Genomic DNA, 14,679 nt, shown 5'->3' on the forward strand with positions numbered 1-14,679 from the left:
AACAAGAGAACTCACAGGACATAAAAATGACCTAAACAAATGAAGAGATCATGTTCCTGATGGGAAAATTTGATATTACAATGATGTCAATTCAGTGCAATTTCAATCCCAATCCCAGTGGGATGATTTTTAGAGCTTGACGAGTTGATTCTAAAATTCATTTGGAAGACTAAACACATGAGTGCAGCCAAGAAACTTTGAAGAAGAACAAAACAAAACATGAGGCTCTAGTAGGGGCCTTGTGCTACAAGATAGCAAAATGTCTTATAAAGTCAGAGTGACCAAAGCAGTGCAGTAATGACAAAGAAATAGACAGATATTAATATATCAGTGAGACACAACACAGAAGCAACCATGATTACAAGGGAATTTTTTTTTTTTTACTGTACATGATAAAATTGACTTCAAATCAATGGGATAATAATGACCTATTCAATAGTTTTGAAACAACTAGCTGTCCATCCAGAAAAAGCTGTTTCTTCCCCTACATCCTGCACATTAGATTCCAGAAAGATTAAAGAAACCGTTTTTTTTTTTAATTAAATCTATGGGGTCTGAGATTGCGGCTCAGCAGTTGAGCACTCACCTCGCACATGTGAGGCCCTGGGTTCAATCTTCAGCACCACATAAAAATAAATAAACAAAGGTATTGTCTCCAACTACAACTAAAAAAGGATAAAAAGATTAAAAATTAAATCTAAGCACTCTTTAAAAGTTTGAAACTCAAATTTACTTTTTATAAAAAAGTTATGCCACTTTTTAAAAACTTGTTATTAGATAATAGCATTGCATAATTTATTACCATACATTAAATTGTTTTCTCTAAGAAATGTCTTGATATCACACCCTTAACTTGAAAGTATTCTTCTGAGTTTTCATCCCCAAGAGTAATATGCCACCTAAAATCAGAAATGTGAAACTGGTCCTTCTAAGTACATAATTAAGACCTCTCAGCCCAGGTGTGGATGTATGCCTCATCTCCCTCCCCTTCCACTCCCGTGTTGAATGAGGAGAACCCTTTTGTGGGTAGCTTCTTTGCCACCCTAAGCTCTCTGGAGTAGCCTTTGCAAATGCTTTTAAGAAAAAGGATAAGGGGGCTGGGGATGTGGCTCAAGCGGTAGCGCGCTAGCCTGGTGTGCAGGCAGCCCGGGTTTGATCCTCAGCACCACATACCAACAAAGATGTTGTGTCTGCCGAGAACTAGAAAATAAATATTGAAAATTCTCTCTCTCTCTCTCCTCTCTCACTCTTAAAAAAAAAAAAAGAAAGAAAGAAAAAAGAAAAGGGATAAGCCCAGAGCAGGAGTGCACACCTTGTAATCCCAGCAACTCAAGAGGCTGAGGCAGAAGGATAGTAAGTTTGACACCAGCCTCAGCAACCTAGCAAGACCTTGTCTCAAAAAATTAAAGGGGCTTGGGGTGTATCTCAGTGGTTAAAAGACCCTGGATTCAATCCTAAGTTAAAAAACAGAAAAGAAAAAGGGCTAAGGAAAGGCATTCAGGTCATAGGTTTAAGCTGCTGGCATGAAAAGAAAGATAAAATGTATTTCCATACAAGAATGAGAGTCATCTACAGGAGAATACAGACCTCAGAACCTGCTTATTTCTGATATGATGAACACCCAGGACTGTTGTCTACAGAGTAAGAGAAGTCATAGTTCATCTTTAGGACTTGAGCCTTTGTCCTGACCTTCACCCTCTGATGCTACAGCCGCCAAGAGATCAGATGTCTGAGACCTAAAGATTCCTCCAAAATATGAATTTCATACTTAGATTAGGATTGAGGAGAGTAAATTGGATAATCTATTTGTTTTATCAACTTTCTGTCTTCATGTAGTGGGAAAGGCAGACGGATCAAAAAGAATGTTCTCCACAAATAGATTTTGGTGAAAGAATTTGTGCTAGAGAAGAGTCCCTGTGTCCAGCATCCTCAGCCCCAGTCAGAGGCAGTCCTCTCTAGATGAGTTACCACACTGTGTCTCTTGGCTACGCTACCAGACCTGACCACAAAGGACTGGCACAGGAATTGAGCCAGCCACCCAAATCAAACATAAAGAACCTAGCAGCAGAATTGGAGGAGGTCTGGCCTGAGAACTCAGCTTTAGACCATCACCAGTCTTGCTTACCAGAGACTGGTTCCTGGAGACACTGGACTGAGCTTGAGACAAGAGAGCCAGAGAGGCAGAAGTCAAGCTCAATTTCAAATCTGAGAAGTTCAGGCCTGAGAATGGCTGAGAAGGAAGAAAAAAAAAAAAAAAAAGCCACAGTATGGGAACCTAGTATCAGCTCTGGTCTCCCAGCCCGGGAGCCCCCAGCCTTGCAGCCTCAAAGTTCTGGATAAAATAAGCAGAGGGATTCCTTGAGGGAACCTGAGAGTTCCTTAATTTACTTCACTGTCTATCCTGGAAATCCATGGAATCTTCTGAGTAGAGGGTAAAGAAGGACTACAGAAAGACCAGGACTAGGTACTTAATTCAGTACATGGGAAGGAAAAGGAGAGATGAAGGCTACATTATTTCCTGTTCAAACCTGTCTGAAAAGAGCAGAAGCTTGGGAGGAAATATGGGTGGAGGCAGCTGTGGAGAGGGGAGGAAAGGAAAGCAGACAGAATCAGAGAGAAGTAGAAAAAGACCATTTCAGGCGTAGCCTGCCAAATGCCTATTGGTGAAGCCAAGTACATATATGACGCATGCCTTCCATCTGGACTCTCGCTGAACACAGGCCCAGAGAGAGGAGGGGAATGGGCCACAGTAAGGGAGCAAGCTGCAAGTGCAATAGCAATGAAACCTGCAATGTGACACATGGCACAATAGTGAAAGAAAAGCAAAATGAGAACATGGCTAAGGGCCTCCTCTGGGAAAGGAGGGAGACAGGAGTTGTAATCTCAAAGCAAGAATAAGAACCAGAGTAAGAGCAGCTTTTTGTTCTTTGGTTTGTTCAACAAATATTTGCTCCGCCCTGACTATGTGCTAGACCTTCTTTTAGATTCTAGGTAAATAAAGGTGACAAAGGTATGACCCTTTTCTGGAGAAGCTGACCTTATAGTAGAAGAGACTATTCTTAATAATCACATGAAAACATTGTATTAGTGCCCTGTTGCTGCTGTAACAAATTATACCAACTTTTAGTTACTTAAAACAACCTATTTTGTACAATTCTAAGGGTCAGAAGGCCAAAATAAGATGTCACAAGGCCATGTTCCTTTCTGAAGTCTCCAGGGGGGAATATGTATTCTCGTCTTTCCAGCTTCAAGTGGCTGCCAGTTTGCTATGGCTGTCAGAGTCATTCCCATAGCATATGTTTTTGATACTGACTCTTCAGCCTCCCTCTTTAACATTTAAGGACGTTTGTGATTCCATTGGGTTCACCCAGAAAAAACAGGATAATCACTCTATTTTAAGGTCAAATGATTAGCAACCTTAATTCTACCTTCAATTAATTCCCTTGCAAGACATCATAACATATTCACAAGTGCTGAGGATTAGGATGTGGCTAACTTCCATCTAGCACAAACATGAGGCATATTACAGTAGAGAGAGTTCTATGGGAGATGGTTCCAGTTCTAGACTGCAAACTGAATACATTCTCTGGCCTCTCCCTCCCATCCCTGATGCTTAGACATTACAGAAAGATGTTTAGAAATAAAAATACATAAATAAATTCATAATCAACCTGGATAAAAAGGAGAACTCTGGGTGGACCAGAAATCACAAGAAATCTCTGAAAGATGAATGCAGGTAGATACTGATCAAAGAAAAAAAAAAAAAAAACCACAGCCCCAAACCTGCAGAGCAATATAGTTCCCCAAGAGTAGAAAACTGCACCAACAGTACTGCGTGCTCAAGGGAGGTGGGTTCCTCTGGAAGCAGGGTACTCAGAGCAACCAATGGGGCACTGTTTTAGTATTTAGGATACTATAACAGACACCGCCAACAGTGTCAACTGCTCCGTGCCCCAGTTTTACTTCCTGGTGCCAAGAAACAATGACAGGACTCTCTGCCTGAAGATGGGAACAGTGGGTATGAAATTATTAATTACGTGGAGAAAAGGACAGTGTTCCTGGTGGCTGATGAGAGCAAAGGGAAGCACCCACTTCCAGAAGACCAGAGTGCCCCACTCAGCAGTACATCCCATCCCCACTATTTATTGACAATAGACTATGACACACATTATGGATTATCTCACACCATATTTGCCAAGGAGTGTACAGAGAAGCAAACAGGCTCACAGAGAATCTTGGACAAAAGACACCCCCAACCAATAAGTACCCAACATTTGAAGAAAGTCAACATTTTGAAAGGGAAATATTAGATCCAACATCTCAAAGAACTTTCCCTTAATAAAATTGCTGACAGTGTGTGAACAGGATTTTAGAATAACCGTAAAAGGATATCCTATTCTTTCTTTCTTTCTTTCTTTCTTTCTTTTTTTTTTTTTTTTGTTGTTGTTGTTCTGGGGATTGAACCACTAATCACTAACCACTAACCGCTAATCCACATCCCCAGCCCTTTTTTATATTTTATTTAGGGACAATAATGAAAACATTGTATTAGTGCCCTGTTGCTGCTGTAACAAATTATACCAACTTTTAGTTACTTAAAACAGTCTCCCCAGCTGCTGAGATTACATACAGTAGGTGTGCACCACCACGCCCAGTTCTGTTCATTTTTTTAAGTCAACTGAAAAATGGAATATAATTAGGAAAGAATATTTACTCTATAGTATGATCAGAAAGGGAATAGTTAAAATGTGTATGTGGGTGACCTGGAAAATTGAGCAAATACACTTGCCTAGCATATAGCACAAGACAAAATATGGAAAGTGCTTTTTTTTTTTAAAAAAAAAAAAAAGACTAAAATATGCAGAGAATCAACCTAAAACTTCTGTTATCACCTCTAGGTTCTGAAGTAGAAAATGGGGAAAAATATAATAGAAAATGGGGAAAAAATGTAAGATGATGTTATATTCAAATAAATTTTTTTAAAAGTCTTGAAATTGAAGAAAAACATGAACCTTCAGTTTGAAAGGCCCCATGAAACCAGCATCCATTTGTGAAACTAACATGTAGCTCTACTGTAATACAATTTCATATACCACAGTAAGGAGAAAATCCTGAAAACATCCCATGAAGGAAGAAAAAAATAATAGATGAGCTACAAAAGTCTGGGAATCATATTGAAGCAGAGTCATTCATTGAAGAATAGAAGGTACAAGAAGAAAAGGGAAAAAATTCAAAGTTCAGAGGAAAAATATCTTTGGATTGGAATTATATATACAACCAGGCCATCATTCCAGTGTGAAAAATAAAGACCTTTTTTAGTTAGGCAGAAACTCAGAAAGTATCATCTGCAGACATTCTCTGAAATAAATAGTAAAAAGGGGGCTGGGGATGTGGCTCAAGTGGTAGCGTGCTCACCTGGCATGCGTGCAGCCCAGGTTCGATCCTCAGCAGCACATACAAACAAAAGATGCTGTGTCCACCAAAAACTACAAAATAAATATTAAAATTCTCTATCTCTCAAAAAATATATATATATATATGAAATGTGGTTGACATTTTTAAAAAAAAATAGTAAAAAGGATGTAACAGCATCAAGAAGAATGGATCCATGAGGGAGAATAAGAGGTAAAAAGTGATGTAAGCAAAGATTTTACAAATCTCTGCAAATTTACTAAAATAGAAAGGATGGAAAAAGAAAGAAAAAAAGAAATAATAAAAGGATAAGAAATTTCATAGACTAAGCTGGATGAGGTGGTACATACCTGTAATCCTAGTGACTCAGGAGACTGAGGCAGGAGGATTACAAATGAGGCCCTGTCCCAAATTGAAGAATAAAGGGATTGGTTTTGTAGCTCAGTGGTAAAGTGCCCCTGAGTTCAACCCCCAGGAAAGGAAGGAAGGAAGGAAGGATTGCTATCTCCAGGAACTGTTATAGAACCAGGAATGTCATAGGATTCATCAATGGACAGGAATAATTTCATCTCCTCAGGAATCACATTTGAAGAACATTTGGAGGAACATAGTATGGGGAGGTCTTGAACTAAACTTCTGGAATCCAAATCCAGATTCTACTACTTACCAGGGATGTGACTCTGGATAGATTATTTAATCTCTCCATGCCTTGGTTTCTCCATCTATGCAATGGGCTAAGATCAGTGACTGCTTCATATGATTGCTATGCGCTTTCAGTTGCAATGTGCCTGGTACATAGTGCTATATTAATACTTGATGTATAAATAATAAAATTAACAAATGAAGCTTATTTTTTACTAGAGGGGATTGTTACAGGAATAAAGGTAATAGACTAGAAAATAAAGTTAAAGAAAACTCATAACATAAAGCAAAATAATTGCAGCCCAATACATATAGCATGATACTTATCATTGGGGGAAAAGATGTTTTCTACAAGGCACATTTACATACGCAAACTCATAGAACAATGTAGGGTAGGATACTTGACGCTGTGGAGGGAACTGGAATTAATAATAATGATCAGGGGCTGGGGTTGTGGCTCAGAGGTAGAGGACTTGTCTAGCATGCATGAGGCACTGGGTTTAATCCTCAGCACCACATAAAAATAAAATAAAAAATATTGTGTACACTTATAACTAAAAAATAAATATAAAAAATTGTAATGTGTTGAGAGCCACAACCAAGTCAAGATGGTGCCTGGCATTTTGCCAGAAGGAGTGGTTGGGAGGTGATGCCACAGAGCCATTGGGATGATGGTGATTAAGTTAAGCTGTATATAATTATTGGGATGGTGACTGATTGCTGTAACTGAATGATGCTGGATAAGGGCAAGCTGTGTATTCAGTTGTGTATGTAAACCTCTGCTGTCAGGCAATAAGGCGGCTCCTGCTACCTCGGGTGCCCACTACTTTTGAGTTCTCCCGGAGTTCCCGTTGAGTTTCCGTTGGTTCTCGCGGAGTTTCCATGGGGTTCTGGAGAGTTCCCGTGGGGTTCGGGCAATAAAGTAGTTCCTATTTGAATCTACAAGTGGCTCGTGACCCTGGTTATTTGTGCCCAGCCAGACTGCGGCAGTAATGATCAAGGGGAACCTCAGCTTTATCTTCAGTATTTTAATTGTTACTGTGAGAATGGATCTATGTTACCTATGGAATTTTTTAAATTTTCTTTTAGTTGTAGATGGATGCAGTACCTTTATTTTTATTTTTATGTGGTGCTGAGGATTGAACCCAGTGCCTTCCACATGTGAGGAGAGCACTCTACCAGTGAGCTACAACCCCAGCCCACTTATAAAATTTTTTTAAAGAAAAACTTTTTTGGAAAAATTAAAATTAAAAAAGAATAAAGTGTCCAAGAAGCAATGAAAAAGGAAAAACTGGAATCAAGGGAAGAGTCACAGTATAGATATCATCAGAATTGTGTCTTAAAGGGGGCGTGGCCTAAGAAAAGGAGCCCTGCTAAACACAGGGCTACTTGAAAAGACAACTATGTTTTTGGGGAATGACCAGGATTAGCGCCAACAGAGTCTGGGTATGTGTGTTCGGTGCTGTTTTAGTCTGTTCCTGCTGCTATAACAAATACCTTCAACGGGGTGATTTGTAGATAGTAGAAATTGAGTTGGAGATAAAGCTCAGTGGTACTATGCTTGCTTGACACGTGCAAGGCCCTGGATTTGATCCCTAGAGCTGCATCAGATAAATAATAGAAATTTATTTCTCATAGTTCTAGTCCAAAATCAAGGGGTTGACAAACTCATTGCCTGATGGGGATTTGCTCTGTCCTCTCTATTTGGTGTCTTGCTGCTGCATCTTCACGTGGTGGTAGGGAGGGAAGGAAGTATATAAACTCCCTCTCTTGGGTCCTTTCATAGAGGCAGTAATCCCATATAGGGCAGAACCCTCGTGACCCAATTACTCCCAAAGACTCACCTCTTAAACCCATCACCTTGGGGGTTAAGTTCCAACATATGAATTTTGGAGGGACACCAACACTCAGGCCATACAGGCAGAGAGGAAGAGAAGAATGCGTAAGAAATCAGGCTGCATAGATGGGTTTAGGATAGATTGCCAAAGGCTTCCACACCACACAAAGGAAATTAAACTAAACATTTTAAGTCACCTAAGTGACATGAGCACATAGATGGATCATTTTTAGTCATGTGGAGGATGGACCTCTCCTAGGACTTCTGGAAGCCAACTCTCTGATGCTAGACCAAGTGGTGAATTGATGGGAGCCTAGAGCTACCCAGGGTTACCCTGAACCTTGAATGGAGTTGACCCAGGGAAAGTAGCACCTGCAGGTAAGTAGCATCTTTTGAACCTAGAGTTAAGCCATACCTTAGTCAGTGGTATCTGTGTACTGGTCATGAGCCAATTATCCAGTTATTATCTAATTTATTTTTTGTCTATGTTGGGTTTCTGTTTAATTTGATTCTGTATTAAGAGTTTTCACAGAGCAGCACTGGGAACAGGGAGCTTAGCTGAAATCCACTGCTTTGAGATTGGATTCATGGTGAGGAGCAAGGAGAAAAAGATATCCTTAGCCACTGTTGGACCCCTCTCAGAGAGGGCCGGACATAGCTCTCTGGTTTGCTAAATTAGCAGAATCTAAAGCCTCAGAGACTCCAGAAGGCCCAGACCAGTGACCCAGACTGGGATTTTGCCATACAGCAAAATCTAAAGAAAAATCTTAGGGTCCAAACTGAAGTTGCTAAGTTTAATTTTGTTAGGTAGAACTTAAAAAGAAGTAAAACACCTACTACCTTTCATCTTTATAATATCATAAAAGAAATAACACACACACACACACACACACACACACACACACACACAAATGCGTGCACATGCCCACACACACACACAAAGAAAAATTAACTCAGGAATACAGAACAGCCCTTTAAAATGAATACACTTGGCGCTGTGCTTTATTTTGCTGTACTCTCTTTTCTTACTTTGCTTCAGACATATAAAAACTTTACTTACAACACCAGTCTGCTAACTGACCTAGTGCAGAGGCCTGTGACCCTGAGTAGAATGTCCCCAACCCTCAGAGCTTAGCCACCTCCCTGGGACAGGGAGCTCAGAGACTTAGAGGCCCCAGCATCCTAGGGAAGGACAGGGAACAGGGATCACAAACAGCCTTGAGGAAAATCCCCCATCCCCCACTGGCCCTGGGCACAAGTAGTTGCAATGCTGGTTAGAGATTAAGGGAGATTCCAGAGTGTGAACAGAAGCCCTTGCCCCTCCAGTGTGGGGGTAGCAGTGGGGACTCTGTGGACAGAGCCTGGGACTTGTGCTGAAGTATGCAGTGCACTTGTACTGCTCCTGAGGGCCCCTGTGCTGGGAGAACAGTAGCTCCTTCAGGTTTCTGCAGGTGGGGGGAAGGGTGTTAGCACAAGTGTGACCTGTTGAGATTCTTTCCCCTCCATTCCCCATTGTTGGGGCAGGCACTTCTTCACCCACCCGTTAAGCAGGGCTGGTAGCAGGGAGCCTTTGATAAATCAGACTCTCAGCACAAATACACGCTGGAGTTATGCAGTCAGTATTAGAATGAGTTTCTAATAGATGGAACATCTCTGCCTCTTACACACACACACACACACACACACACACACACACATACACTCTCACAGACTGGATGATGGAACCAATCAGTTGAGAGCCAGAACCCTGGGGTAGATAAGATGGAAACAATGAGAGCATGACAAAAGCACAGAGGAAGGCCAGAGAAGGGGGTGTCCCTATGCCCAATTCTGGAGGAAGATGGACAATAGGAAACAAACGGGAAAAGGAAAGGATAGGACCTTTGGCACTATGCCCTGCCCTCTCATGGGTACACATCCCCCTGTGGTGGTCTCTGTCTTTCCATCCTTCTGGTGTTAAGTGGTGAGTTAAGGAGTTACCTCAAGGTATATGAGGGACATCAAGGGAGCCCAAGATTTCAAGAGCCAGAACCCCAGTTCAGCGAGGCCTCATGAAATCAATCTCAGGAGCCAAGGAAAGATTCAAATTCCAGGAACTCAGCAAAATGAAATTCTCGGGTCTTCATTCTGGTGATCTGACTTCAACATGACACCACCTCTCTGCCCTTTTAAACTTCTTTCTGACACCACCAGCTCATACATCTGTCCTTTTCTTTCCACCCAGCCTCCCAAGAGATCCCAAGATCTGACTAACTCTGAACAGTTTTCTCCATGAGATTCCAAAGACCAGGTTCTGAATCCCCTGACCTTGAGCAGGGCATCCTCAACAAGGGTAGAGAATGGCAGGGGAGGGGTCTTATGGCCACAGTGGATAGAGATACTGAGTATAGCCGTTTCTTTTAGGTGTGGCAGGGCAGGCAGCCTGATTGACATGTCAGCTTGCAAGAGGGCCAATTCTGCCTCCAGAGTGGCTTCCAAGGAGCTTGGGACACCTTTGTAACTTCCCAACAGAAACACACTCAATTGCAGCTCTTAGATCCCAGATCTGTGAGGTCAAGTATGGCTAAGTGACTTGAAATCCCACAATCTCATGCTGTTGGGGCCCAAACCTACCCTACACCAATTCAGAGAAGCCTGAGACTGCATGCCAAGTCATATGCACTGTTCTTTATTATCACATGTTGCCCATGGCAGGGGGAATGGGGAGGGATCCCTCTGGCAGAGAAGTAGAAGAAAGGAGGAAGGGGGAACCATTTATTTTCTGCACTCTGCCCTTCCTCCCAGCTGACAGTGGTAGGGGTTTGGTCACCAGCTTTGAGCTAAGGAAGCACTCCTTAGATACAAGCACAGTGTTGTGTGAGAAGGTTGGGTACTGTCTCGTACTTAAAAGAGTAACCTCCATCTGAGGTGGTACGGACGTGCAGGGGCCTCATGGTTCCCGGGAGGGCAGCGCAGCAAGGCTGGGCCCCTGGCACCAAAGACAGGGGCTGGACAGGGGTAGGGGGAACCCCGGGGACTGGCAGGGGGAGGTCTGGCGGGGTGGGCAGTCCACAGCCACCATGACAGTAGTGAAAGATGAAGCTGGGAGGGTGCACGATCCACCGGTCCCAGCCCAGCTCCTGGAAGGAGATGTTGAGTGCAGCTCTGTGGCAGTAGGCATGGGCAGCAGGTTCCTCTGGAGGCCTCTGTAACAGGCGCAGAGCCGCAGGAGACCAAGGCCAGGGCATTGGGGGAGTGGAGCGCCGAGCTCTCTCCCCTCCGCTAGGTGGTCTGGCCCGAGTATGGGCCACCAGGAAAGGTGTGGTCTCTGGCCGGGCTGAGCAGGAACAGAGAGGACATCGCAGCAGTAACACCAGGACAGGGTGAGTCAGCAGAGGGAGAGCAGAGGTGTCCAGATGCAGTACGGCCCAGCGAGGGGGTGCCTGGCCCAAGGACATGGGCACAGCCATGGGTCCCCCAGACGACAGTACCAGCAAGCTTAGCAGGGGCCCAGAGCTATTGGAGACCACTGTGCCCTTCTTGTCTAACCCCGTATGGAACCACAGCTGGGCCGAAGTCACCTGTCGGCTGCGTGTGTGGTGGGATGGCCGGAATACATATGTGAAGACACCTTCCTCAGCCTCCTGGACCAGCCCTGCAACAGCTGGCTGGTCCTCACAGCCGGCACCTGCAAGGGACAGTAGAAAAGAGAGAGGGCAGCCCTGATCAGCAAGACCTGGAACCCTCTCCCCTCGCCTCATCAGGAGAGATGTGGCCGCCATTCACCAGTGGTAATGTTATGCCATACGCTCTGCTGAGGGCCCTCTCAGACCTGGGGCTTCTCCCAAATCTTGGGAGAACTGAAATAGCCTCCCCATTTTTTCACTTAATTATTAAAGCATTTTAAAAATGTAAAACAGGGCTGGTACAGGGGCACACTCCTGTAATCCCAGCAACTCAGGAGACTGAGGCAAGAAGATTGCCCCTTTGAAGCCAGCCTCAGCAACTTAAGGACATCCCATCTCAAAACAAACAAATACATATATAATAAAAAGAGTTGGAGATGTAGCTCAGTGGTAAAGAGCCCCTGGGCTCAGTTCCCAATATTAAAAAAATAAGTAAAAAAAAAAGAAGAGGGCTGGGGTTGTGGCTCAGTGGCAGAGAGCTTGCCTAGCATGTGTGAGGCCCTGGGTTCGATTCTCAGCACCACATTAAAAATTAATAAAATAAAGTTCCATTGACAACTAAAGAGATATTTAAGAAAAAGAAGGAAAACAATATTAGACTATATTAAACAACATTAGGACTAGAATTAGAATAAAATTACTTGGTTATATATATAATAAATATATTATACACACACACACACACACACACACACACACACCCCTTGTAAATGTTTTAGAAAGCAAAAGAAAGGAAAGACCAAGCTTAGAACCAAAATATGAGAATTTCAATCTAGTATGCCCCCTGACCATTGTGGATCATCCTTAGTGAAACAGAGTTATATGACAGAAAGAAAAAAATACAATATAGGGGTTGAGTATAGAATTCACTTGTAGAGTGCTTGCTTCACATGCATGAGGTCCTGGGTTTAATCCCCAGCACTGCAAAAAAGAAAAAAAAATACACATACACACACAAAACATCACCAACTTCTCTTTGAGGTAGTTTTTCAATTAATATTCCACAGAGCAATGTGTAAGAGTTTCTGTCAGCTGGGTTCAGTGACCCACACATGCAATTCGAGCAGTTCAAGGGGCTGATCCAGGAGGATCCCAAGTTCGAGGCCAGCCTGAGCAACTTAACAAGCCCCTGCCTCAAAATAAAAAGGACTGGGATCTGGGGATGTAACTCAATGATAAAGTGCCCCTGAATTCAATCCCCAGTATCAAAAAAGAAAAGAAAAGTCGAGCTGGGGATGTGGCTCAAGCGGTAACGCATTCGCCTGGCATGCACGGGGTGCTGGGTTCGATCCTCAGCACCACATAAAAATAAAATAAAGATGTTGTGTCCACCAAAAACTGAAAAATAAATATTAAAAAAAGGAAAGTCCCTGTCACTCTCTACCTTCACCAATATTTAGAATTGTTAGACTTAGTTATATTACTCTTTATAACTCTGGGAGTGTCAGAAGCATTATATGAAAAGTTTTTAAAAATAATTCCATTTTTAAAAGTCAGATTAATTCACAGACACACACACACACACAACAGGAAGAAAGGAAAGAAAAAGAAGAGGAGGAGGACTAGGGATGTAACAGAATAGAGGGCTGTCCTTCCCAAGAAAGAGCAGCTGGCATCCTTGCCCCGACATACATCGATGATAGTAAATAATCACGGGCCAGCCCCAGGCAGTTGGGGCTATACTATTACACAGCTTCTCTCATTATAAATTAATAAAAATTGATCCATTTTGCAGATAAGAAACTGAGGCTTAGAGAGATGAAGTGATTTTTCAACCTCTAAATGGCCATACTGGAATTCTGCCTGATTCTAAAGTCATACTTTTCTCCAGTATGCTGCAGGTGGGCTGAAGCCAGGGAGGCAGAGGGTCCTCCGGGAGAAAGTTGGGCCAGATGAGGTGAAAGCACACCCAGAGGAGGGCTTTATTCATTCAGTCAGTAGAATGAGGGGAAACACAAATGGAAGTGAGATAGGAACTCAAGAGAAGGTAGACTAGCTTCCCAACTAAACCATCTCCTGCCTCCCTGATATCTCTCTTCAAGTCTCAGCTACCTGGAGCTGAAGAAACAAGGCTTGGGCAGGGAGCAGAGGCAGAGTTAAGAGAAAAGAGAGCAGGAAGAGCCCAAGCCCAGAGAGCTCTGCCTCTAGATGCCTCTCATGTTCCAGCCACTCTATAAGCTCACCAGCTCACTCAACCCTAAGAGTGGGCATTATTGAGGAGACAGAGGCTCAGGGGACTTTAGTAATTGACCCACTGATGCTAAGCCAGCTGAGTGGCAGGGCTGGAATTCAAACCCAGGTCATCCTGCTCCCAAGCCCATGCAGTACCAGGTGCTTTTCAAAGTCACCTTGCTGGTTCCCCACCCTTTGTTACCTGTGGCTGGAAAAAGGATGGCCTGGGAGACATCCTCCTCCTCGGGTTCAGAGCCCCTGCGTGTGAAGCCCCCCACAGCGTGTCTTCTGGGCAGCCGCCTGATTCCAGGACTCCCACCTTCCCCCATCACCGCTGGGGGTCCCAAGGCATCCAAGAACAGGGCCCTCACTTTGGCCAGGACAAGTTCCCTGTCCAGCTCCAGCCCATGGCAGCCCTGCCCACCCTGCGGGGCTAACAGCAAGAGCAGCAGCAGGGGCAGCTGAGGTACCATAGCTCACCTGGCCCTGCCAACGGGGAACCCACACCCTGCCCTGTGTCCTCTCTATCAGGGTCTGCCCAAGGCCTCTGCAACCTCCTCTCCCCATCCCACCACCTGCCCTCTTCTATCCTTCTCACCCCTCTTCCCCAGCCCTTCCCACGCCCTGTAGTCCAAGTCACCCCTGCCCATGGCATTGAGACCTCCTATCTCTGACGCAGAGGTCTGTGGCCCTGAGCCTTATCTCCCACTGGGGCCAAGAATGTGGAGAGGGGGCTGGGGAGGATGTTCACCCGGAGTGACCTGACCCACACATACAAACATACAACCTCTTCCCCCTACACACACACACACACACACACACACTGTCTCACATCTCAGCACCCAGCACAGAGGTGACCTCAGGTGGGACAGAAGCAGCCTGAGAGCTGGGTTTGGCCAGTTTCTGAAAGTGTCTTTTGTCAGAAAGAATGCATCAGCTTCCTTAGCCCCT

The 14,679-nt window shown here is 43.9% G+C and overlaps 1 protein-coding gene across 1 annotated transcript; it reads right to left on the reverse strand.

Moving 5' to 3' along the window:
* Nucleotides 1-10,563: 10,563 nt before the first annotated feature.
* On the reverse strand, nucleotides 10,564-14,286 carry Inha (inhibin subunit alpha). Its single transcript, XM_076866190.2, has 2 exons — nucleotides 13,931-14,286; nucleotides 10,564-11,558 (listed from the first exon to the last, which is right to left on the reverse strand). Exons 1-2 carry the CDS (start codon nucleotides 14,199-14,201, stop codon nucleotides 10,726-10,728), a joined length of 1,104 nt encoding a protein of 367 aa, XP_076722305.2. The 5' UTR covers nucleotides 14,202-14,286; the 3' UTR covers nucleotides 10,564-10,725.
* Between the last annotated feature and the right edge of the window lie 393 nt (nucleotides 14,287-14,679).

The sequence above is a fragment of the Callospermophilus lateralis genome, chromosome 9 (genome assembly GCF_048772815.1).
Source record: "Callospermophilus lateralis isolate mCalLat2 chromosome 9, mCalLat2.hap1, whole genome shotgun sequence".
NCBI classification, from domain to species: domain Eukaryota; kingdom Metazoa; phylum Chordata; class Mammalia; order Rodentia; family Sciuridae; genus Callospermophilus; species Callospermophilus lateralis.

What these genes read in the sequence shown, in the direction of transcription:
- Inha (XM_076866190.2), bottom strand. Translation starts at nt 14,201, where the DNA reads ATGGTACCTCAGCTGCCCCTGCTGCTGCTCTTGCTGTTAGCCCCGCAG. An exon ending in CATCCTTTTTCCAGCCACAG is followed by an intron (nt 11,559 to 13,930) that starts GTAACAAAGGGT and finishes TGTCCCTTGCAG; the next exon opens with GTGCCGGCTGTGAGGACCAG.